Here is a 25,146-nt window from a genome sequence, read left to right as displayed (position 1 = left end):
TCTGACTGCCCAAGAATGCCCCAGCAAATGACAAATGAGTCTGACCTATGCACAAAAATGTGCCATGTGTGAAGATTTTTTAAAAACTAAAACACTCGGTTCTGTACATAACTGATATGCCATAACCTTTAATCACCCCAGTGATAAGCACTGAAGTTTGGGGGAGCTGAAACTGTTAAGATCATCCAGTTTTTATGGCACCTGGGGTCATAAATAAAAGTTTTTAAAATGCTTCGTCAGGCTTCTCCATGAATTCTTACAACACTGTGGAAGAAACAGATCCGTCTTTGCTACAACAGGGCGGAGATGCAGAAATACAATTCAGAGAGTGAGTCACACAGCAAAACCTTATACTGATGTGGGCTTTCTTCTTGGAAAAATCTAGTGTGAAATCTATTTTATATATTTATATATTGGTATTTTAAAGCCCCAACTGAAACAGGGTAATCATAAGGAAGAATGATTATACACATTATGTATCTATCCATATTTATATCTCTTCTCACAATCGTATATGTAATACTGAGATATAATTTTTCCTCCTCAGGATTATTCTAACTGTTCCCACTTAGACTTTAAAATATTATATATAATATATAATCAATTTTGCTTGTTTTAATTTAGACTTTAAAATAGTCTCTCTCTATACACACACGGTATGACTGCAGTTATAGACTATATACAGTATATATAAAGTATCACAATCTTAAAAAACTTCAATTTCTCACACATTTATTAAATCAAAGACAAATGAATAAATCAATTTAATATTGAAAACCATTTTCTTTCCTAATTAAAATTTTATTTGATAAACTTCAAAGGTTTCACTTTTTGTGTTAATTTAGTCTTTATTTGAATATTCAAATGTATTTCTCACATGAATACGTATTCATTTTTCACCATCTCCAATCAAAGAGGAATTTATTTTAATATGCTAACTAGAATGTATCTGACCTCAGTCTTCAAAGTTTTTCAAATTACAATTATACTCTAATGTCACAAATAACTTTTTTTTCTTTTTTTGTTTTTCTAATTACTTGAATAGACTCTCCTCTGGATCAGCCTTTAGCCGAGAACACCCTTCCAAGACTATAAATTCATTTCTAATATTTTCCTACTATTTTTTCTTCTTTTTAGCTAAAAAAGCAGGAAAACTAAGAAAATCACAAAGTCTCTACATATCATGCTCTACCATAATTATATTTGTTTTACATATCACCTAAGTATCCATACTTTTAAAAGGTAAGTTTAGTCCTGGCTGGGGTAGTTCAGTGGATTGAGCATGGGCTGCAAACCAAAGGGTTGCAGGTTCGATTCCCAGTCAGGGCACATGCCTGCGTTGCGGGCCAGATCCTCAGTGGGGGCCATGCAAGAGGCAAGCACACATTGGTGTTTCTTTCTCCTTCTTTTTCCCTCCCTTCCCATCTCCAAAAATAAATAAAATCTTTTTTTTTAAGTTTTAAAAATATAAAAAGGTAAGTTTCGTTTATTAAAACATTTTTCAAATTTCTACACTGTTGAAATTTACAATTTTAACAGCTTTATAATTTAAAGATTACCCTAAAAGTGAATATTCAGTTTTTTTGCTTTGATACACAATACTATTACAAACATTTTTGTTTCTATTGAAATATGACCTTAGGATAAATCCCTAAGAGGAATTGCTAAATTAACACTGTAAAGTCTCTTGCTATGAAGGACCAAATGTTTCTCAAAAAGTTAATAATTCATAGAACTACCTGAAATCAATTTTTATCTATTGATAAAGCTGTTTTTCAATGGGATCGGGTATTGGGAAGATTGATCACAAAGATCTCATTTAAAATGAAGTCAGGAGGCTAGAAGAGAGAATTCCCACGCTCCTGTCACTGAACACACACTGCTGACCCGACAGGAAGAAACACACCTTGCACCTCCAACAGAAAGAGATTCTTTCATCACAGGAAGTGATACATTACTACCTCAGCAGGAGCAAATGCTAAGTCGCTATGCTTCACACTTTTAGTTTCCTCCAATGGACGCTAGGTTTACAAAAGCCCCTCTCAAGTCCATAAAAAAAAGGCATTCTTTTCTTTTGTCCAGAATTGCAGTTCTTTGTTGTTTCTGAATAAACCCATAGTGCTGGAGAAATATGTAGCTATCTACTTGATTATGGTTAATATTATCATAATTTATAAATGCAGCTTTATTATATTAATAATGTTTCCCATTATAAAATGGTGTCTCAAAACTACTTAAAGATGCATTTCCATGATTACAACAAATAAGCCTCAACACTTCACTGTAATTTGTTTACTCTCTAGCTCCTTGTGAAAATTATGTTTTTATTTTTTTCAGTCTTCTACTTAGGGACTTAATTTTCTCACAAATCTGAATGATATTCTCCTACAATATATTAGAAGCATTTTATCATATCCAAAAAAGGATTATTTTTCCTGTCATACCTTTCCATCTGTTATTTTCATTACATAAAAATTATATATTTGAAACCAACTTTTCCTTTCTATTTTTTAATATGAGAAAGCTATCATTCCTCTTTGATCTCAAAACAAAATCGTAACATATTAGCATTTCTATGAGCTTAAAACAGTTAAAGCTCATTTATATATCTGGAATTTTCAGTGTGATAAAGTAAGAATTTTTTTTTCAAAATTCCTGTTTATCTCAAAATGTATTTAATGAGTAACCCTTCCCCTTCATAATCTGTTTTTAAAACCACATTTTATAAAGGTGAATTCTTATGTATAATTAAAGGTTACTTCTGAACATCTCAAGCTATTTTATTCAGGCCTCATTCTCGACACTAACAACATTCTGGTTCTTAGTAATGTTTTCAGTATCTGGTAAAGCTGTATGTCTCATATCCTGTCACTGACTTTCCCACCTACTATGCTCTTTGATATTTTCATTGGCTTATTTTTCCATGTGTATTAACTAGTTGCAAAATAATCCTCACAGTTTTCTGCCCCCCCCCCCTTTGGTAACTGTAGTAAGTTCTCATTATTTGGGGAATAACACTTTTTATTGTTTTCTCTCAAGAAACATAGTAAAGTTTGCATTAAATTCATATTATAAGTACACTGGTATTCTTTAAGCAATGTGTAGAGCCTTAATTTGAACTTGATATTTATCAGTATTTACACTAGTTTTCATCAGTAGCCTTAAAAAGTACAATGGATATTTCCCATCAGGATCTAGAATTTTACAAATCATTTATTTCTGGTACTTATCAACATGATAGGTACTTTGGATACTTCTTTAAGATTCTAGCTAGCATCTCTACAAGAACTGGTAGAGGAAAGAGCTTTTTAAAAAAAAAATCAAAGGAAAACCCCATTTTTGCTTTCTTCCTATCCATTCATTCCTCTCCATCCACTCATTCAACCACTGAATTCTTGAGTCAGAATTTGATTTTTAAATCAGAATTTGATTTTTAAAGAAAGAAATTAAAAATTTTGGCTATAATACTTGGGAGACTGGCCTTGGTATTTTATAGCCTCAAAACTATGACTATATTTTTCAATTAAGAGAAGTAAAATGTTTTAGAATAAAATGTGAGAGGAGAAAGCTGGCTGAGAAAGCTATCGGGACCAATATAAAAATAATAATGCAAACTGACAGTGCTACTGTCCCCTCTATGTGAATGACGTACTCTTCCTAAACAGACCAGAAGTCTCTCTGAGGCCAGAGTGTATTCTCAGACCCGTCTTTATTCTCAGCTGTCCCCAGAACTCAGAGACGTACCTGAGAATGCTCAGTGCATGCTGCTGAACTTAAGTGAAACAGGTAGTATTTGCCTAATCTGAGCCATAACTGGCTATAACAAATCAAAGTGAAGAGGTTAGAAACTGAAATTATAGGATTATAAATTTTAAATTTCATTTTTACCTTCAAAACCAGAATTCAGAAGGTGTTCCCCCAGGTCACAACCAAACACCCTCTCTTTCAGGATCCCCCGCTGCTTCAGCTTCTGTTTTGTCGGACGAGACTTCATGAATGTGCGTAAGAAAGTGATGAGCTTGCCGTGCTTTTTAGACACTAAAGAAGAGCAATAAAGAGAAAAATATCTTAGTTGTTACATTTTTAGTTACGGTGAAAAGAAACAGAGATTTCAAGAGGCTGACTGCAAAATAACCTATTAAATATACACTTTATATTCTGTAGGAAATGTTCAGCAGCAGTTTAGGAAACAGTTACTTTTAAATAACATCACGATTTTGCACTTTCTTTCACGAGTACGTGATCTTACCTGATTGGGAGTGTAAGCAAATTTAAGCACCATAACCGTGACTTATAGATCCAGCTTGGTAAACCAGCCATTTTCTCAACACATGCCTATGGAGGCTACAGGATTATGACTGACACCTGAGTTTAATCTATTAGTTTGGAGATGTTCATAATAAGTAAGACTTACAATGGTGTAAATGTGGTTTTTTCTAAAATACTTATTTGGTGGTTATAAATTTTCATGGCATTTATACTCTGGAAAGCAAAACAAACAAAAAACTCAACTTCCTCTTTTCATTTTATTAAGAGGACAATTCCATTACAATATAGAACACACTTGTCCAACTAATTGCTATGTAACTACAAAACACACACATAAAAATACCATTAGATATTTATCATGATTCATCTAGAGTATACTAAATATCAATTTATAACAAATCCTTTGTAGATCAAGGAAAGAGATAAATAAATTAATACAGAATAAAATATTTCTACAGATTGATATATTAGAAAGATAATAGTGAAAGAATTGAATGCAAACAAATCCCTAAGTGAAGCTTACAGGGTAAATTACCCTAAATTTCAACATACAACAATCATAAGCTCAGAGATTAGTTGCTGGACAGAAGGCTAAGCCACATGGCCTCAATCCTCCTGCTCGGTCTGCAGATGATTACCGGGAGTCTTACTGCATCCTACTAAGTGAACTCAAATCTCAGATCCCTTGAACCGATGAAGCCTTGCATAAAAATTACTGCCAAGAGTAACCTGTGGCCTATATGGACCAGATCAGACCAGACGAAATATTTGCCATCAATTTCTCTTCATTTTATGTGAAACACTCTTTGGAGATACACTGTATTTTTTTTTTGAACCATAAGATGCACCTAGGTTTTAGAGGAGGGAAATAGGAAAAAATTTCTGAAGCAAAAAATGTGGTAAAATATTTAATAATATAAATATCATATTTCATCAATGTAAATGTAAGCAGAACTCAACAGCAGCATTAACAACCACTATTCCTCCCAAATTGTGGTGTGTGCATACAGGATACGTCTTACAGTCTGAAAAATATGGTGAGCATCGTTTTTATGAACTGTACGGGGGTAAGTGACTAAAACTGGTTTGCCCATAACTGACAGATTTCCTGAGACTTGAGACTTTAAGTGCTAAAACCAAGAAAGCCCTGGGCAGAGTGGGAAAAGGTAGTCATCCTAGACTATATACAGATTAAGTGGGAAATTTATTTTTTGTATATCAATTATTAAAGTATAATTACAGTCATCAGTATAATTTTGATGCTATCTCTGACAAGCTCTGAAATTCTGGGTAAACTACAACCTTCCTGGTAGCAGAGGCTCACTGCTATAAAATTAAATGGTATGCTCACTTATCTGCCACTGAGAGACACAGTGTCTTGGGTAACTGCAGAAGGTACATCCCACATAGCATGTTATTATACTAACGGTTACTGGACTTGCATGAGTTTTATTCTCCCCTAGTTGTTTAGCAGATTGTGTGCTGGGAATCTTTGTTGAAAAGTGGCCATTAGCTGGAAAAAGCATAAAGGACACATGGACAATAACGACGGGGGGTGAAAATGGGAGGGGGGGAAGGGTTAGGATGGGGGTAAAAGGCAGAAACTGTACTTGAACAATTAAAATAAAAAATAAATACATTAATTAAAAATAAAATAAATAAAAATTAGAAAAGAAAGTGGCCATCGAACTATTTCTGTTCATTCTCACTTTCTACATAAACTTTAAAATAATTTTGACAAGATTTACAAAACATGCAAATGAGTTTATAAGTATATATTTGGAAATTTTTAAATTTGTACAATATTTCCACCTGGAACCATAACAGGTCATCATTTTTCTAAACCTTTCATACGTCTCAGTCAAGTTTTCTAATTTTCTTTACAAACATATATGTTGCATATATGTCTCAATAGGGATATTACTAGGCATCTTACATCTTTTGGTTACTCTTGTAGAATAATACTTTTTTCTAATTATGGCCTTAACTTGTAATTACTGGTGTGCTAGAAAATAATTTTATGCACAGCTCTAATCTCATCATTTACTAAACTTTCAGCAGTTTCAGAAAGGTTTTATCTGATCCTTTTAGATTTCATGGATATATAATTGGGTCAAAGCATATATGGGACAAGCTATTTCTGACAAGTAATTTCTTGTCTTCTTCATTTAAAAAAATGTCACCTAATACTTTAGTTTTTATATTAAAAAATTTTTATTTACTTTTAGACGGAGAGGAAGGGAGGGAGAAAGCCAGGGAGAAAAATATCAATGTGTGGTTGCCTCTCTCATGCCCCCTACTGGGACCTGGCCCACAACCCGGACATGTGCCCTGACTGGGAATCACACTATTGACCCTTTGGTTTGCAGGCTGGCACTCAATCCACTGAACCACACCAACCAGGTCTCAGAAATAATTTCTGATTTCTTTTTCGAATTATAATAATTGGCCAGAATTTCCAAGATCCATGTTAATGATAGGCATTCACATTTAGATGCCAAATTTGATTAAAATATCTGCTGATTTTGACATTGTATAAGGTGTATATGAGAAAGCATTCTCTTAGTCTCAGATTTCCAAGAATGTTGCAGAGGAATGGAAATTGTGATTTTAACTGTTATCATTTAGCAAAAGTACGCAGGTGCCATTATATCAGAAACCACTCTAATGCGTGTGATTACAGTGGGGAACAAGTGAGACAACTGCCTCGCTGCCACAGAGCTTACTGAGGGGAGAAGGACAACAAACGATTAAATAATAGGAAAATACCCAGCATTTATTTTATACTTACTAAGAGCTGGCAACTGCACAAGTGTTTATATATATTAATTATTCATTTCTCACAGACCCCTATAGGGAAAACACTGTTACCATCCCCAGATTTTGATGAAGAAACAGCCACTGAGTGCTAACATGTCCAAGGTCACATAACTAGGACTCAAAATCAGGTGGTCTGGCTCAAATCCCAAGCTCTTAGCCACGATATGATATTGCACCAGTTTAGACAACAAGGTAACATCAGGCTGCTTTTACCTGCTAGTAAGGAAATAGTCAAGTAATAGTACAAGGAAAAGAAACTACATCGAACAGGGTGGTCAGGAAGATCTGAGGAAGTCACACCTGAACTGGAAAGTGTGAGTGCAGTTATTAGCAAAAAGGCAGTAGTATGAAATGAGGTTGAAGAGGTATACAAAAGCCAGGGGCTAGAGTTCAGAGTATAGTTTGGATTTTATGCAGTGAGAACACAGTGAATAGTGTAAACATTTTTGAAAGGTTACTTTAAAAATAAAGCAATATGTGTATCAGAAACCAAATGTGCACTAATAAAGAACTGGCTGAATAAACTAATACATCTGGCACAGAGGATATTACTGTTTGACTTAAAAAGAAGCAGTTTTTCTACCTACCAATGTGAAGTAATCTCCAGAATAACTCAGTCAAAAAAGAAGGTAATATAAACTGAGTTGGAAATGTGAACATGAACTCAACACTGAAATACGGTCACACCCACGACAAACCACACATACGACCGTGGTCCCACAAGAAGAACCCCGAAGAAAATTCATAGTGAAGGGGTCCGCAGAAACTTTTGTAGATCTCAACAAGCTCCTTAAAGAGTCTAAAAACTTGGCCCCAAACACCAAAAGGTTTCTATTACTAGAGAGGAATGTTCAGGTGCATTACCTGCTTATAAGCCAATCTATAATGAAAACAAACAAACAAAAAACAAACAAGCAAACCACTGGTCACATTTCTTAAGAGTGACACCTCCTCAAGAAGAGCCTCAGGCAGGTCTTCAAGGTGTTCCAGAAAGTGGCACTGTTGTCATAGATGACAGCTCCATGCATGCCACTGCCCTCGAAGACCTTCCAGTGGGACAAGATGCGCATGTGAAGACAACGACATTCATGATCCTGACACTGCCTACACCTAGGATGATGTGTGTGTTTGTCGTCATTCTAATGACAATGTTTGAGAAGAAATAAATACTTAAAAGTAGGAAAAAAGCTTATGGAATAAGGATTTAAACATATTTTTGTACAGCTGTACAATGTTTGTATTTTAGGCTATTACAAAAAAGTCAAAAAGTTACAAAAATTAAAAAGTGTATAGGTGACTCCAAGATGGTGAAAGCAGGTGGTAGTTACACTCACCGCCTCCCAGGACCATAGCAAAATTACAATTAAATTATAAAACAATCAACCTGGATAACCATCTGAAGACTAAGTGAATAGAAGGCTTTATAACTAAGCCTATTTAGAAGAAGCCACGTTGAGACTGGTAGGGGGCTCAGAAGCGAAAAGGGCAGGACCTGCACGCGCACGTGGCAGTTGAGACTGCAGGGACATGTCAGCTGCTGATGTCTGCCCTGAGGAGCCAGGGTCTCAACCTCACGCTGGGCTCCTCAGCTGGAAGCATCAGTCCTGGGAAGAGGAGCCCACATGACCTCTGGCGTGAAGATCAGTGGGGGTTCCACCCACCTAGGTGAGAGGGGACACTGCTGGACACCTAGGTGCCCTATTAAAGGCTGGCATGCAAACTCACGCTTGGCAGCACTCACCAAGGGCTCCAGCTTTCTGTGTGACTTGGAGCCATAGAGAAAGAGATCATGTATGTGGCTTCAGGGAGAAGCTGGAGGAATAGCCGCCAATGTCCCCGTGCTGAGTCCCTATTCCACACGGCCCACAGATGCCATCTTTCCTGGGTTGGGAACTCCCTGCTGTACCACATCAGCCTGTGGACAGGCACTAGCCCCACCTTCCCAGCTCCCTGAGGTCCCACCTAGCCAGGTTCACATCCTGCAGAGGAATATGCTGGCTGCAGTCAACCCGTGCCCGTGCCACAGTCTTTCTTTAAAAGCTCTCGGAAAATCCAAGGGGGCTGTCAGAGACACATAAGGAAAGACAGTGTTTTATGGCATTAGCGTGAGGGCTATTTTTTCCTGCATGCCAGGCAGGCACCTCTACTCCTGTGTGGAGCCCACCTTCCACATCACCAAATCTTCATCTGTTTCAGTCTAATGAACTCTACCAGCTGCACCCCAACAGCTCCTTGAGACCATAGGTTTGGGGTGGGGGGGGCAGGTGGAGTTGGTGTACCCTGAGACTTTTGCTGAGTAGCCTCAGATTCAGCTCTGGCACCAAGTTTCTATCCATGTTAACCTGGTAAACAGCTCACCCCCACCTGATGAATCACTGAGAAATTGGTTCATACAACTTGTGACCCCACAGAGACTCCTTCAGTGGCTGAGCTTAACAGTTAGCCTACAGGCAAAAGTTACCTTTGTTGTGCCTTCGTCCTTTTGCTGATCTGCCCCAAGCCCATTACTGGTGGAAGGTGACCTTGGGACACAGTTTGGCTGCTCCCACACACACCTAGACCCAGCGAAGGCAGTGACCAACTGTGGATCACTTTGTAGCTCCTAAGGGGTAACCCAGGGTCAGTCACAGGCAGCGTCTGACATTGACTTGCACTGGAGCCCCTCCCAAGGGGCCCTGGAACAAACAGCTGGCTTCGGACCACATCAGAGCACGACCCTGTTAGCTCCAAAAAGGCACGCCCAAAGGGAGGATTCAGTGGGCACCAGAGGCTGCTGCAGCAAATTCTGCTTCATGGGGGCCAGCCCTCGCACAGCAGCTCCAACAATGCGGTCAGGGTCAATTATCAGTCAGCCAGCCTGGAAGTTAACCCCACCCAGAGAGGTCAAGAGCAATCAAGACTCACTTGCCAGCAAGAGGGCTCACATAGGTACACCCCACAAAGGTACACTGTTGGAGAACAGTGCTCTGGTGATCAGGGACACTGTGCCACTGAGCCCCACATGACACCTATGACATAAAGCTATACTGCCATGCATGCGAGACAGGACAGATCTACCTAATACACAAAAGCGAATACAAAGAGGCAGCCAAAGTGGGAGACAAAGAAACTTCTCCAAATGAAAGAACAAGAAATTACAAGACAAAGAATTAAGTGAAAAAGGCAAGCAATCTACAGACATGGAATTCAAAATAATGGTTATAAGGATGCTTGAGGAACTTAGGAAAAGAATGAATGAACTCAATGAAAACTTCAAAACAAAGATAATAAACATTAAAAGAAACACGGAAACCATAAAAAGGAACCGGAAATGAAGAACAGAATATCTGAAAAGAATAAACTAGAATGAATCAACAGCAGATTAGACTTAGCAGTAATTTGGAAAACAAAGTAGCAAAAAATACCCAATAAGAGCAGCAAAAAGAAAAAACAATTTAAAAAATGAAGACAGTTTAAGGGATAAACAACATTAAGTATAACAGCATGAATCACAGAGGTATTAGAAGGTGAAGAGTGAAGGCAAGGAATTGAGAACCTATTTGAGGAAATAATGACAGAAAACTTCCATAACCTGGTGAAGAAAAAAGGCACAAACTAAGGAAACACAGACAGTCCCAAACAAGATGAACCCAAAAAGGCTCTGACCAAGACACATCATCATTAAAATGGCAATGATTAAAGACAAAGACGGAGTCTTAAAAACAGCAAGAGAGAGACAGTCACCTACCTAGAAAGGCGCTCCCATAAGACTGTCAGTCTATTTCTCAACAGAAACATACCAGGCCAGAACAGGCACAAAATAGTTAAAGTGAAGAAAAACAAGGACCTACAACCAAGACTGATATACCCAGCAAGGCTATCACTTAAAATTTAAGAAGAAATAAAAAGAATTCCCAAAAAGAAAAAAAAATAAGTTAGTATCATAAGAAACATTAAAGAGACTTCTTCAAGAAGGAAAAGAAAGACCATGCATTTGTATAATAATGGCAATAAATAGATAACTATCAATAATCACTTTAAATGGATCAAATACTCCAATCAAAAGACACAGGACAGTTGAATGGTTAAGAAAAGAGGATCCATACATATGCTGTCTACAAGAGACTCACTTCCAGTGGAGAGACACACAGACTCAGAGTAAAGGGTTGGAAAAACATATTTCACACAAACTAAAGAAAACAAAAAGCTGCAATAACAATACTTTATATCAGACAAAACAGACTATTAAACAAAGACTATAGTAAAAGATAAAAAATATTATATAATAAAAGGATCAATACAACAGGGGGATATAACCCTTGTAAGCATTTATGCACCCAACATAGGAGCACCTAAATATATAAAGCAAATATTGATAGACATAAAGGCAGAAATCAACAGTTATACAATCATAGTAGGAGACTTTAACACCCCATTAACATCAATGGATAGATCTTCCAAAGGAAAATGCCAACAAGAAAGCAGTGGCCTTAAATGACACATTAGACCAGACAGATTTGAAAATGTCAGGGCATTTCAACCCAAAGCAGCAATATACACATTCTTTCCGAGTGGACATGAAATATTTTCCAGGGTAGACCACATGTTAGAGCACAGAAGAAGTCTCAGGAAGTTGAAGGGACTAGACAAAGAACATGTATGAATGACCCGCGGACATGGACAACAGTGAGGAAACTGACTGTGAGAGTGCAGAGTGGGATGGCAGAAGAGGGCAAAGGGGGAAAAACTGGGCCAATTGTAACAGAATAACAAAAATGATTTCAAAGTAGTAAATGGTGATTGAAAAATATAAGTAAAAATGCAACCCCCCTAAAATCAAATAAAGCATCTTCTTCAACCACAACAGTATGAAACTAGAAATCAATTACAAGATAAAAACTGAAAAACACACAACACATGAAGGCTAAAAAACATGTTACTAAACAGTGAATGGTTAACAATGAGATCAAAGAAGACATCAGAAGATATCTTGAAACAAATGAACATGAAAACACAGCAACCCCAAATCTATGTGACAGTGTAAAAGCAATCCTAAGAGGGAAATTCATAGAAATACTCCAGGAACAAGGAAAATCCCAAATAAAAAATCTACCCTACATATAAGGAACTAAAAAAAAACAATAACCAAAGCCCAAGTGAGGAAGGGAGAAAATAAAAAATATCAAAGTGGAAATAAATGAAATAAAGTCTAAAAATATACAAAAGATCAATGAAATAAAAAGGTGATTCTTTGAACAGATCAACAAAATTGATGAACCTAAACCAGACTCATGAAAAAAAAAGAGAGAGAGGACCTCCTAAAACAAAATGAGATGAGAGATGTAACTGATCCCACAGAAATACAAAGGATTCGAGATAACATTATGAACAATTACATGTCAACAAAGTACATGATCTGGAAAATAAATAAATGAATTCCTAGAAGCACACAATCTCCCAAGACTACATAAAGAAAAAATATAATCTGAAAAAAAAACCAAACAGATTTCAATTAATAAAATCAAAGTAGTAAAAAAAAGAAAAAGAAAAAACCCAAAACCCTAACTAACACCTCTCCTTTTCAAACTACTATAAAAAATTCAAGGGGAGGGACTATTCCCAAGCTTATTTTACAAGGCCAGCATTATCCTACTTCCAAAACAAGATTAAGCACTACAAGGAAAGAAAATTACAGGCCAATATCCTCATTGAACACCAATGCAAAAATCCTCAACAAAATACCATATTTTGCCAAGTATTATGTGTACACACATTTTTGGCCTAAACTTTCAGAAAAAAAAATCTTTCATTTCAATTATTTATCCATATTTAGATACTTGTTTTTATATTATAAACAAATTTTGGCATTTACTTTTGAACATATTATGGTTCAAAAATAAAGTTGGCATCACCTATCTTATCAAGTGCATAACAACTGGCATCATCTCTTTTACTGTGTGGATAACAATATGTTGCTTTTCATTTGATTTCATTGAGCAGCTGCCTGAAACTGCTTTCTCTGAAAATTCATGATAAGTTCAACAAAATTGATTATTATATTCCAGGGTATTATTTTGCATACAGATATCATTATTGATTTCTAGAGTTTAACACGTTTAACATATAAGCAGCAATAAAAGAATTTAAAACATTTATGTAGATACAGTATTAGTACTACCCATGTATAATGTGACCCCTTATTTTTCCTACAGAAATTTGGGAAAAAAATGGTATTGTAACAATCTGAATTCAGCAATACATTAAAAAAATCATACATCATGAGCAAGTGGGATTTATTACTATGATGCAAAGTTGGTTCTGTATCCAGAAATCAATTAATATGATATACCACATAAATAAAAGAGTATAAAATTCATATGATAATACCAATAGCTATAGAAGAAGCATTAGGCAAAATCCCCCGCACATTTATAATCAAAACTCTTAGGAAAGTGTGTATAGAGGAGATATACCTCAACATAATAAAGGCCATATATGACGAACTCACACCTAACATTACACTCAATCGGGAAAAACAGAAAGCATTTCCCTTGAGATCTGGAACAAGACAGGATGTCCACATTCACAACTTTTATTCAACATAGCACTAGAAGTCCTAGCCAAACCAATCAGACAGGAAAGAGAAATAAAACATCCAAATTGAAAAGGAGGAAATAAAACTCATTATTTGCTGATAACATGATATTGTATGTAGAGAACCCTGCAGATTCTAACAAAAAACTACTAGAACTGATCGACGAATTTGACAAAGTATCAGGATACAAGATAAATATCCAGAAATCAGTTGCATTTTAATATATTTATAATGAACTATCAGAAAAAAAAGCTAAGAAAACAGACTCATTTATGATCTCACTGAAACAAAAAAATACCTAAAATAAATATAACCAAGGAGGTAAAATACCTGTACTCAGAAAGTTATAAGATACTGAAGAAAGAAACTGAAGGTACAAATAAATGGGAGCATATACTATGCTAATAGAACAAATTAACATCATTAAAATGTCCATGCTACCCAAAGAAATCTATAGATTCAAATACAATTCCTATCAAAATACCAATGGTATTTTTCACAGAACTGGAACAAATAATCCAAAAATTTATATGGAACTGCAAAAGACCCCAAATAGATAAAGCGATCTTGAGAAAAAAAGAACAAAGTTGGAGATTCTACACTACCTGATAGCAAACTATACTGCAAACCTATAATAATCAGAGCAGCATGGTACTGACATAAAAACAGACATGGAAATCAATGGAACAAAATAGAAAGCCCAGAAATAAGCCCATGCCTTTATGATCAATTAATCTATGACAAAGAAGACAAGAATACATTGTACGATGGGGTGAAGACAGTCTATTCAATAAATGATGTTGAGAAAATTGAACAAATACATGCAAAAAATTCAAACTAGACCACCTTCTTACACCATAAACTCAAAATGAATGATGTAAATGTAAAACCTAAAACCATAAAACTTATAGAAGAAAGCATAGGCAGTAAAGTCTCTGATATTTTTCTTAGCAATATTTTTTGCTGATTTATCTCCTTTGGCAAGGGAAACAAAAGAAAAAATTGAAAAATGAGATTATATCAAACCAAAACATTTTTGCACAGCAAAGGAAACCATCAACAAAATGAAAAGACAACCTACTGAATGGGAGAACATTATTTGCCAATGCTACATCCAAAAAACAGGTTAATATCCAAAATTTATAAAGAACTCACACAACACAAAAAAAACCCCAAACAATCCAATTAAAAAGTGGGCAGAGGACCTGAGTAGACACTTCTCCAAAGAGGACATACAAATGGTCAATAGACATATGACAAGATGCTCAGTATCAGTAATCACCAAAATAATACAAATTAAAACCACAATGAGATATAACCCCAAACCTGTCAGTATGGCCATCATCAATAAATCCACAAACAACAAGTGTTGATGAGGATGTGGGGAAAATGGAACCCTCCATCCACTGCTGGTGGGAATACAAACTGGTACAGCCACCGTGAAAAACAGTACGGAGGGTCCTGAAAAAAATGAAACATGAAACTGCCTTATAACCCAGCAAATCCACTTCTGGGAATATATCTGAAGAAGCAGCAAACGCTAATCTAAAAGAATATATATGCACCCATATGGTCATTGCAGGGTTATTTACAATAACCAAGCCGTGGAAACAACCCAAGTGCCAATCAACAAACCAGTGGATAAAAAAGTAGTGGTAACTTTCCATTATATATGTATATAATGGAAGGTTACTCAGCCATAAAGGGAATGAAATGTTATGGATGAACCTAGAGGGTATTATGCTAAATGAAATAGACAAACACCATATGATTTTGCTTATATGTGAAATATAAAAAAACAATGAACAAACAAAACAGAAACAAACTCACAGATATAGAGAAAGACAGGAGGGTGTTATGAGGGATGGGTGAAAAAGGTGACGGGATTAAAAACTACACATTGGTAGTTATAAAACAGCACTGGGAACACAGTAACACTGTAATAACTATGTATGGTATCAGGTGGGTATTTGAGATGATCAGGGGGACTACTTTGTAAGTATGAGTCTCTAACTACTATGCTGTACACCTGTAGCTAATATAAAATAATATTAAATGTAACTGTAACTGAAAATAAAATTTTAAGTTTATAGAGTAAAAAATGTTATAGTTTGCTAAGGTTAACTATTATTGAATAAAAATGTCTTTTTATAAACAGAAATACAAACTGAGCTAAGTGTACAGTGTTTAATGAAGTCTACATAGTGTACAGCAATGTCCCAGGTCTTCACGCTCACTCACCACTCACCCGGGGCAACTTGCAGTCCTGCAAACCCATTCATCGTAACTGTGCTATATAGGTGTGCCATTTTTATCTCATATACCACGTTTTTACTGAACCTTCTCTATGTTTAGATACAGAAATACCACTGTACAACTGTCTACGGTATTTAGTGCAGTGACATGCTGCTTGCAGCCTAGGAGCCACAGGCTCTACCACACCGCTCAGATGTGTAGTGCACTGTACCACCTCAGCCTGTGTCAATGCACTCTGTGATGTTTGCACAACAATGACATCGCTGAATGATACTTTTCTCAGAAGTATACCCATCATTAAGTGGTACATTTTCCCTAAGCTCTAGCCACTGAAAAGGCTTTGAAACAGTTACATCCCAGTTGCAATGAATACTTTTGGTTTCAGATCTGGATTTCTAAATATCCCCCACTGAAATCAACCAGGACTCCTAAGAGTAACACCTTTTTGCAAGTTGACAGGAGGAAATACACCAGGTGAGACTGGAACATTTTGTGACAGAAAGCAAGGGAAACCCCCACACCCATTAGGAGCCGCGCCAACAGGATTCAGCTGAGCACACAAAGGGCAGCTTCAGGACATCATAAAGAATTGATCATCGCACTGAGTGACTATAACCTATTGTAAACCATCAAATAAATAAAAAAAATGTAAGTCCATAACAATATTCCTGAGAAGGAAGGAAGGAAGGGAGCGACAGTTTTCAGTGCAAATGGATGTAGACCATTTAAATAACCGCATGAGTAGATTTCCATAGTGAACAGGATCCTCACTAGTAGAGAGAAAATGCTATTCTTTCACATCAATTAGCAATATCCTATCTGAAATGATTGATTGCAACTAATTATACATTAACCAGGAAATATGCACATTCACAGTTCAATGGTCGCTGTGTAAGGATGCAGATTTATTACTGCACTCCTCCAACTGAACTCTCACTCTCTCGTACAGCACACTGGCCGGAGCGCAGCCTGTGACGAGTGGGCCTTCCTGGGACCCCAGGCAGCTGGGGCTCTGCGTGTGGTGTGCTAAGTCTGGCTCAAGGACAAGGCCATCCTCTCCTGTTAGGGTAAAGGCTGTTCATCTGTCCTAAATAATGGCACAAGACTCAAGTAAGGGCTCTAATATGACACAAAATTAAGACCACTGGAAGGTATCATTAGCACCTCTGCCCTCACTTGGTACCTGAGGGTTTTGAGAAACTGCTTTTATCTGTGAAACCTGGCTTCTGCTCTGTGTGGCCAACTTGCTTCTGTGACCTTTCCAAAAACATTACTAAATAAGTTGGGCTCTTTAGAGCTAAACTTGTAATGAGAATTTGGTGGGTATGCTGTCTCCCTAACAATCGATATCCTAATGTAAGACACTGTAATAACTAATATGCTTAATGGTGACTAGAATACAATCTTAGCATGATTATTAAGTCTTCAAAGAAACATAAAGCTGCATTGTACACACTTTATGCTGCTGTTATTTAGTATAAATGGCATTCTAACCCACTGTGGTAGAGCTGTGGTCAAAAGCTCTGGCATCCATATTTAAATAACCAATTATCTGTCAAGACAGATAGATTGCATTGCATTGGAAATGTAAACTAATATAAATATAAACTAATATAAGCATACACTAATTTACACTAATATAAATATTAAATTTAGTTATACTAAAACATAGTTCCCAATATAAATCTCTTCATATTAATACCTTCACTTTTTATTTCCTTTTCATTTCTTAGACAATAAAATGGCCAAAAATAAGCTTACATGGTCTCCCACACATTGCCTTGAACAAATGAGTAAACTGGTTAGTAAAATCATCTTTTGGGGAAGTCTGAAGTGTTATAAGTAATATTGTAAGGCTTCCGAGGTAGAATGGGGCTTTGGTTTTAGACAGTTACGTGCTTATACAAACACTTCAACAGAGGAACAGTAAAATGCAGTGGGAAGGTGAAAGTCCAACAAACATGCTGGATTAGGGAAATGAAAATGATAACAATGACATTTCCACGGATAAAATACATCAAAAAATAAAACACAACAGTTAGACAAAAGCAAATCATACCACTTCATATTCAATTTCCATATTCTAGAGTTAAAATGCAACATGTCACAATGTTAACTTTTTCCACATTATTGAGACAATACAGATTTCCTATCAGCAATCTTTTCAAACCTGAGGCCACCCCAACCAAACCAGTCTTTCTGGCAGTTAAGAGCTTTCGCAATGTGACACACAACCTATCTCCCAGGCAGATCTTTACAACACCAATAACCGGTTTATGGGGAGACACTGAACACATACAGTTCAGTGAGCCACAGTGAACTCTGACACGGAGAAGTGGAGAAGTGGGTGCTTTCAATCAGACAAGTATAGTATTTCTCTAGCAAAACCAAAGAATTCTGCCCTGGCCAGGGAGCTCAGTTGGTTAGAGCATCTTTGCCATAGGCCAAGGTTGAGGGTTCAACCCTAGGTTGGTGAACATACAATACGCACCCAATGAATGCATAAATAAGTGGAACAACAAACTGATGTATCTCTATTTCCCTCTCTCTCAAATCAATATTGTGGGGTGTTTTTTTTTTGCCTTTAGACATTAGTTTCATTTTTATACTATAAGATGAAGATACAGCACTTTTACAAGAAAGCTCATCCTTGGGAGATTCCTTGAGAGGCGTGTATATGGCCATGGTAGCTCAAACAAAACACTAACTTTTATACCTGTGCTCTTTGCTCATGTTTTTAACTTTTGTTGGAATGTTGTTTCTCTTCATCTCAACCTAGTTAACCTCCTTCATACTGCAAGATGTAGGCTTAATGACATTTTTTTAAATATATTTTATTAATTATGCCATTACCATTGTTCTATTTCCCCCCTTCATTCCCCTCCACCTTGTGCATTCCCTTCCCCACCATTCCCCCCCTTTAGTCTATGACCACATGTCTCAAGTTCTTTAGATTCTATATTTCCCACACTATTCTTGCCTTCCCCCTATCTATTTTCTACCTACTGTCTATGCTACTTATTTTCTGTACCTTCCCCCCTTCTCCTTCTCCCACTCCCCTGTTGCTAACCCTCCATATGATCTTCATTTCTATGGTTCTGCTCCTGATCTAGCTGTGCTCTTAGTTTGCTTTTGTTTTAGGTGTGGTTCTTAATAACTGTGAGTTTGCTGTCCTTTCACTGTTCATCTTTTTTATCTTCTTTTTCTTAGGTAAGTCCCTTTAACATTTCATATAATAAGGGCTTGGTGATGATGAATTCCTTGAATTTGATCTTATCTGAGAAGCACTTTATCTGCCCTTCCACTCTAAATGAAAGCTCTGCTGGATAGAGCAATCTTGGATGTAGGTCCTTGCCTTTCATGACTTGGAATACTTCTTTCCAGCCCCTTTTTGCCTCTTTTGAGAAATCCGCTGTAAGGTCTCTTTTGAGAAATCCACTGACAGTCTGATGGGAACTCCTTTGTAGGTGACTGTCCCCTTATCTCTTGCTGCTTCTAGAATTCTCTCCTTCATTTTAATCTTGGCTAATGTAATGATGATGTGCCTTGGTGTGTTCCTTCTTGGGTCCAACTTCTTTGGGACTCTCTGAGCTTCCTGGATTTCCTGGAAGTCTATTTCCTTTGCCAGATTGGCGAAGTTCTCCTTTATTAGTTGTTCAAATAAGTTTTCCACTCATGGCTGTTCCTCTTCCCCTTCTGGTACCCCTATAATTTGGGTGTTGGAAAGTTTAAAGATGTCCTGGAGGTTCCTAAGCCTCTCCTCATTTTTTTTGAATTCTTGTTTCTTCATCCTTTTCTGTTTGGTCATTTTTTTTCTCCTTCTGGTCCACTCCTTTGATTTGAGTCCCAGTTTCCTTTCCATTCCTATTGGTTTCCTGTGCATTTCCATTCATTTCAATTAGTTTAGCCTTCATATGTTCCTCTAATTTGTGACTAAAATCAACCAGTTCTGTGAGCCTCCTGATCACCAGTATTTTGAACTGTGCATCTGAAAGTTTGGCTATTTCTTCATCACTTAGATTTATGGGCTCTGGGGCTCTGAGTTGTTCTTCAGCCATGTTTTGGTCTGTTTGTGCCTGTTATGTATGAGGAGCGGAGCCTTAGTTGTTCACCAGGGCGGGGCCACCCAGGTCGCTGGTTTGTGACGCTGTATGTGGGGGCGGGGTCAGAGAGGGACAATGGTGGTTCCCTCTACTGCTTCCTGCCGCTGGGGCCTGCGCGGTCCATCTCACCACTCTCTCCTTCAGCGGTTTATCTGCGTGCTAATGTGTGACCATGATCAGCCCTCAGTGGGTCCACGGCCTTGTGTCCTCAGTGGGTCTGCCCGCTATTCCACACCTGGGATCCGCCCACAGCTGCTGGCACACCTGGGTCTGGCCCACCTGGGTCTGGCGCACCTGGTCTGGTGGGTCTTTCCCACTTGACCCTACTCTGCTGCTTGTTCTGCCCCTCTTACCAGTTTAGCTGAAGGGTTTGTTGTTGTCAGACTTCCGAGTAGTTCAATTTTCTGTGGTTTGGCTGTGTTTTTGTTGCTAAAATTTTGTTGTTTTTAAACTTAGTTGTGTGAGAAGGCACAATGCTTCCACTTACACCTCCATCTTGGCGGAAGTCTCTCATATCAATATTTAAAAAAGAAAGAATTTTCACTTGCTCATAATATTTCACCTAGAGTTCTCTAAATTAGGTCTCAGAAATCTCCGAGAATGGTTTGAGAAAAGTCTGGGTTTGAATTAATTTTTCAGGCATGTAAAGGAAGATGATTTGCACTAGATAATGACCTCAGCTTATGCATTGTGTTCTAAGATCTGTAGTAAACTCAGAGCCAAGCAGACAAAAAGAGCGGGCAGAGATGGGAGGCATGCAACTTGAGGACATGGTACTCATTAACCCTAAGAGATAATAAAGCATGAGTGTAATGTGTAGCATGTCCAATGGATTCTCACAATTGTACCCAAATCCTTCTTTTGCCCAAAGTTTTCGAGCACAGATTAAATGACTATTTGGAAGAAATTTAACAGCAGAAGTATAGGCCACTGAACTACATGAAATGTAAGGGTCTCTTGTAACCGCCCAAATTCTAAGTCTCTGTTGCACACTTTGAACTACTTTGAGCATCATGGCAGGGTGAGAGGACGTCTTTGTATCCATCTCCCCTTCAATCTACAACAAGTGGGGCATTTATAACACAACAGAGGTTCTCTGGACCAGCGAGAAGATGCCTGAAAGATGCACACAGTGGTACACCTGAAGGCTGGTGTGCTGGCACATGTAGGGAAGGCAGAATGGTAAAGAGACACACCCTGCAACCTGACTCCCCAGACACCTCAGCTGAACCCACAGCCCCAGCCAAAATGGCAGTGGCACAGGAGGCCCTGCAACACAGCCCAGCCTGGCAGAGGGGCAAAAGGCAGGAGCAGCCTCAGCACCCAGGAATCTGGCTCTCCCCCAGCTGTGACAGTGCTCACACCATGGGAGATCTGCAGTGAAGGTATACGCCCAGTCTCCTGGCCACACCACTGCAGTGCCAGCAGCCACAGGAAACCAGGGAGCAGCAGGTGGCAGAGGGCAGGAGGACCTTGAAAACTTGACTCCCTTCTCAACTGCCACATACCCACAACACAGTGGCTGTGTCCTGAGACCCAAGTGACCCAGACACAGCAGGGGCACCAGTCGCCCAGGCCAAGACTCCCAAGACCACATTGTTTCCCACACCCACCCTGCCCCCACCCCCAAGACACAGACAGAGGCAGGGCACAGAGACCCCAGAGGCACACCTAATGCTCACGTAAGAAGGAACCAAAACTTGTACCGATTATCAAATTGCTGAACCATTAATATCAAAATGGTACCTAATAAGAAAGGTGTTCACTACTGCCAGGGAGCTGGCAGAGGAACTAATACATCAAGGATCATGGATAACCAAGGTACTGCAGTATAAAAAACGACAGTGCTCCAGAAACCAAACTCAAAGTCAGGAAGGACTGTGATCTACAATGATAAAGAACTTAAAAATGCAGTCATGAAGAAACTCAGTAAGATACTAGAAAACTTAGGCAGTTCAATCAGTTCAGGAATAAAATTTAATCTGCAGAAAGATGACTTTATCAGAGAAGCTGAAAACCTAGAAAAGAACCAAACAAAAACCCTGGATGTGAAGAACTCCATAATGAGAGGAAGAATGCATCAGAGAGCGCTGGAAACAGAGCAGGCCAGACGGAGGAGAGAATTAGCGAGCTCAAAGATAAACACCCAGAGATGATTCCGGTGGAAGAGGAGAACTAAGATATTTTTAAAATACAAGAACTCTGTGAAAACTATCTGACTACATTAGAAAGGGTGACAGAGGATAAGGGGTGTCCCAGAAGAAGAGGAAGAACGAGACAGAAAGCCTATCAAACAAGAACTTCCCACGCCTGGGTCAGAAACTGGAAAAGCTAACAAAACACTTCAATGTAAAAAGACCTTCTCTAGGACACATTATATTAAAATTGACCAAAGTCAATAATAAAGAAGAAATTCTCAAAGCAGGAGCAGGGCAGGTGACGGGAGCGGGTGGGGAGAGGAGGAGAACCTGAAAAGGAGACCCCATCAGGCTAACATCACATTCTTCAGCAGAAACTCTGTGAGCCAAGAAACAGCGGAATAATACATTCAAAATACTGAGAGATAAAAACCACTGAGGACACTATACTTTATATATTAAGAGGAAATAAAGGCTTTCCCAGACAAACTGAAGCTGAGGGAATTTACTAACACAAGACCAGCATTACAAGGAAGTCCAAAGGAGCTCTTCTGCTTGAAACAAAAAGACAGAAGTGCACAAAACTCTGAGTAAAGTGACAAACATAAGCAGAAAATTGCAACTGTTTCAGAATAGGGGGTTGAACACTTAGTTATAACATAAAGGTTAAAAGAGAAAGAAAAGCTTCACAAATAACTATAGTTACTTCGATTTGGTAACGAACACAACATAAAAAGGAATAATTTATGGCAATAAAAACATTAAGGGAAGAAGGAAAAGATGGAACTTGTGTGGGAGGAAATGAAGATAAGATGCTGTCAGATGAAAAATAACTAAATAAAATTTTAAAATAGATAAATAAATAAACTTAATTTATAGCTAAAAAAAAAAAGATGCTGTCAGAAGAAAGTGGACTAGGAGACATTTTATATAAACCTCATGGTAACCACACAACAAAATTCCAAAGCTGAGACACACACAAAAAAGGAAATGAGGAAATATTTTATGTCAAACAAATATGAAAAAATTTGAATTTTAATACAAAATTCCATCAACTTGCTTTTAAGGCTTAACAGTGTATCTATTTGTACCAAGAAATATGGAGAAAAAATTTTTCTCTGAGCTTTGTCTAGTTAATTTTTTCCTTACGTTGTTATATAACAAGGACTAATGTAAAAAATTCTGCCCTTTGCCCTGGCCGGGTGGCTCAGTTGGTCGGAGCATCCTCCTGAACATCAAAAGGTTGTGGGTTCAATTCTTGGCCAGGGCACATACCTAGGTTGCAGATTTGATCTGCAGGTGGGGCACCTAAAGGAGGAAACCAGTTGATGATTTTTTGTTTTTTTTCTCTCTCCCTCTTCCTCTCTCCCTAAAATCAGTGTTCACTGGGAAGGGTTAAAAAAAGTTCTTCTCTTCAAAAGAATATCTAAAAACTGAATTTAGAAAAAAAGTTGCTGAGACAAAAAATCCTATTATATTACACTTAGTTTTAACCTGGACACTATTGCTACGGCCATTGGCCCATACCTTGCTGGCTTAGTGTGACTTCCCAGTCTTCAGAGACTGTTTGCAGGACACACTAATCGAAAAACACAACCATAAGAAATAGGCCTGGGTCACAATTACCCTGGGTAATCAAGACCTAAGAAACTAATAGAAATATTAAAGCCAAAGTAAAAATACTTTATAAAAATTACTCAATTCTTTGCTTATACAGAAAAGTTCGAGAATAATATAACAAATATCCATGTACCCATCTAGTTTTTTCACATCTTAACATTTAACCATATTCCTCAAATTTATGTTTCTTTTTTTAACCAATTGAGCTATTCAGCCTGGCCTTCTTTTTTTTAAATTTAAAAATATATAAAGCACTACAGATGGAGCCGAACTCTTTCTTGTGTACTCCCCTCAATCCTATTCTTACAGAGAGAACCTATATCCTGAATTTTGTACAATTTCCATGCATGTTTTTATACTTTAACTCATGTGTATATAGCCATAAACAATATTTACTATCTTTCTGCCTGTTTTTAAAATTTCCAGAAGCGAATGAAATCATGCTATATCAAACCTTCAAAATTATGAATTTTGAGAATACATAATTGTGGCTCAGCATATTCATTTTAACTACATTAGAGTATTCCCTCACATGTATATACACCATTCTCTTGTTGACTGCCATTCCAAGTTTTTATTATTAAACTCAGTAAGGCATTAAAAATTTTCAGAGTGTCTCCCTGGGCACAAGTGAGAGAACTTCTCTGGCACTTATGTTTAGGAGTAGGACTGTTGGCTTGTAGAGTATTTTATTTTCAACCTTATTTCAGTTTTGCAAATACATTCCCTAAAATGATTTACCAGTATACAATCCCACAGAATGTATTTTTGGGCCACCACTCTTCGTTTCTTGTCTTGTTTAGTTCTATCGGATGTCTTCACGTTCTGACCACGGGATCACTTTTAAGTTCTATTCCTCTTTAAGATGTGCATCTGTACTTGCTGACAGATTATAGACCATTTCCTCTGTTTACTGTCCATTCAGTTTTCTTCTTCAGAAATTAACTGCTCACACCCTTTGCCCATTTTACTATTTGGTTGTCTTTCCCCTAATGATAGGCAAAAGCTCTTTAATCTGGAAATAAATCCTTTGTCAATTATATACACCATAAATATCTTTTTCACATTTGTAGCTTATCTTTTATTGGATAAAATTCTACATGTCGAAAACTACAGGTTTCCATGATTTAAGATACTTTTCCTTACCCAAAGGTCCTCTATTTATTCTATACCCTTTTTTTTTTCGTAAAAAAATTTTACTTCTTTAGATTTTAAGTTGACTTTCAACAACTTTTTTATGTATTTGGGGTGTGGCAGACACACAATCGTATCACTTCCATCCTTACATGTAACCAATTGTTTTCCTCACCTGTTACTGAATTATTCTCTCTCTACTAATTTGTAAGATTGATTCTTACAAATTACA

At 37.5% G+C, this 25,146-nt stretch overlaps 1 protein-coding gene across 4 annotated transcripts in view; it reads right to left on the bottom strand.

Annotated features, from left to right (window-relative positions):
• ARHGAP32 (Rho GTPase activating protein 32) overlaps positions 1 to 25,146 on the bottom strand; it is a 275,104-nt gene that overhangs the window by 32,252 nt on the left and 217,706 nt on the right. For all 4 annotated transcript variants that reach the window (XM_037134236.2, XM_053659422.1, XM_037134235.2 and 1 more), the window contains one exon: positions 3,889 to 4,038. In XM_037134236.2, the coding sequence (XP_036990131.2) occupies positions 3,889 to 4,038 (150 nt within the window). The remainder of the gene's footprint in view (positions 1 to 3,888; positions 4,039 to 25,146) is intronic.

This window comes from Artibeus jamaicensis, unplaced genomic scaffold (assembly GCF_021234435.1).
Source record: "Artibeus jamaicensis isolate MK-2021 breed Jamaican fruit bat unplaced genomic scaffold, CSHL_Jam_final scaffold_660, whole genome shotgun sequence".
NCBI lineage: Eukaryota > Metazoa > Chordata > Mammalia > Chiroptera > Phyllostomidae > Artibeus > Artibeus jamaicensis.
The sequence above is the reverse complement of the archived record's forward strand: the minus strand, read 5'-3'. Positions and strand labels throughout refer to the sequence as shown.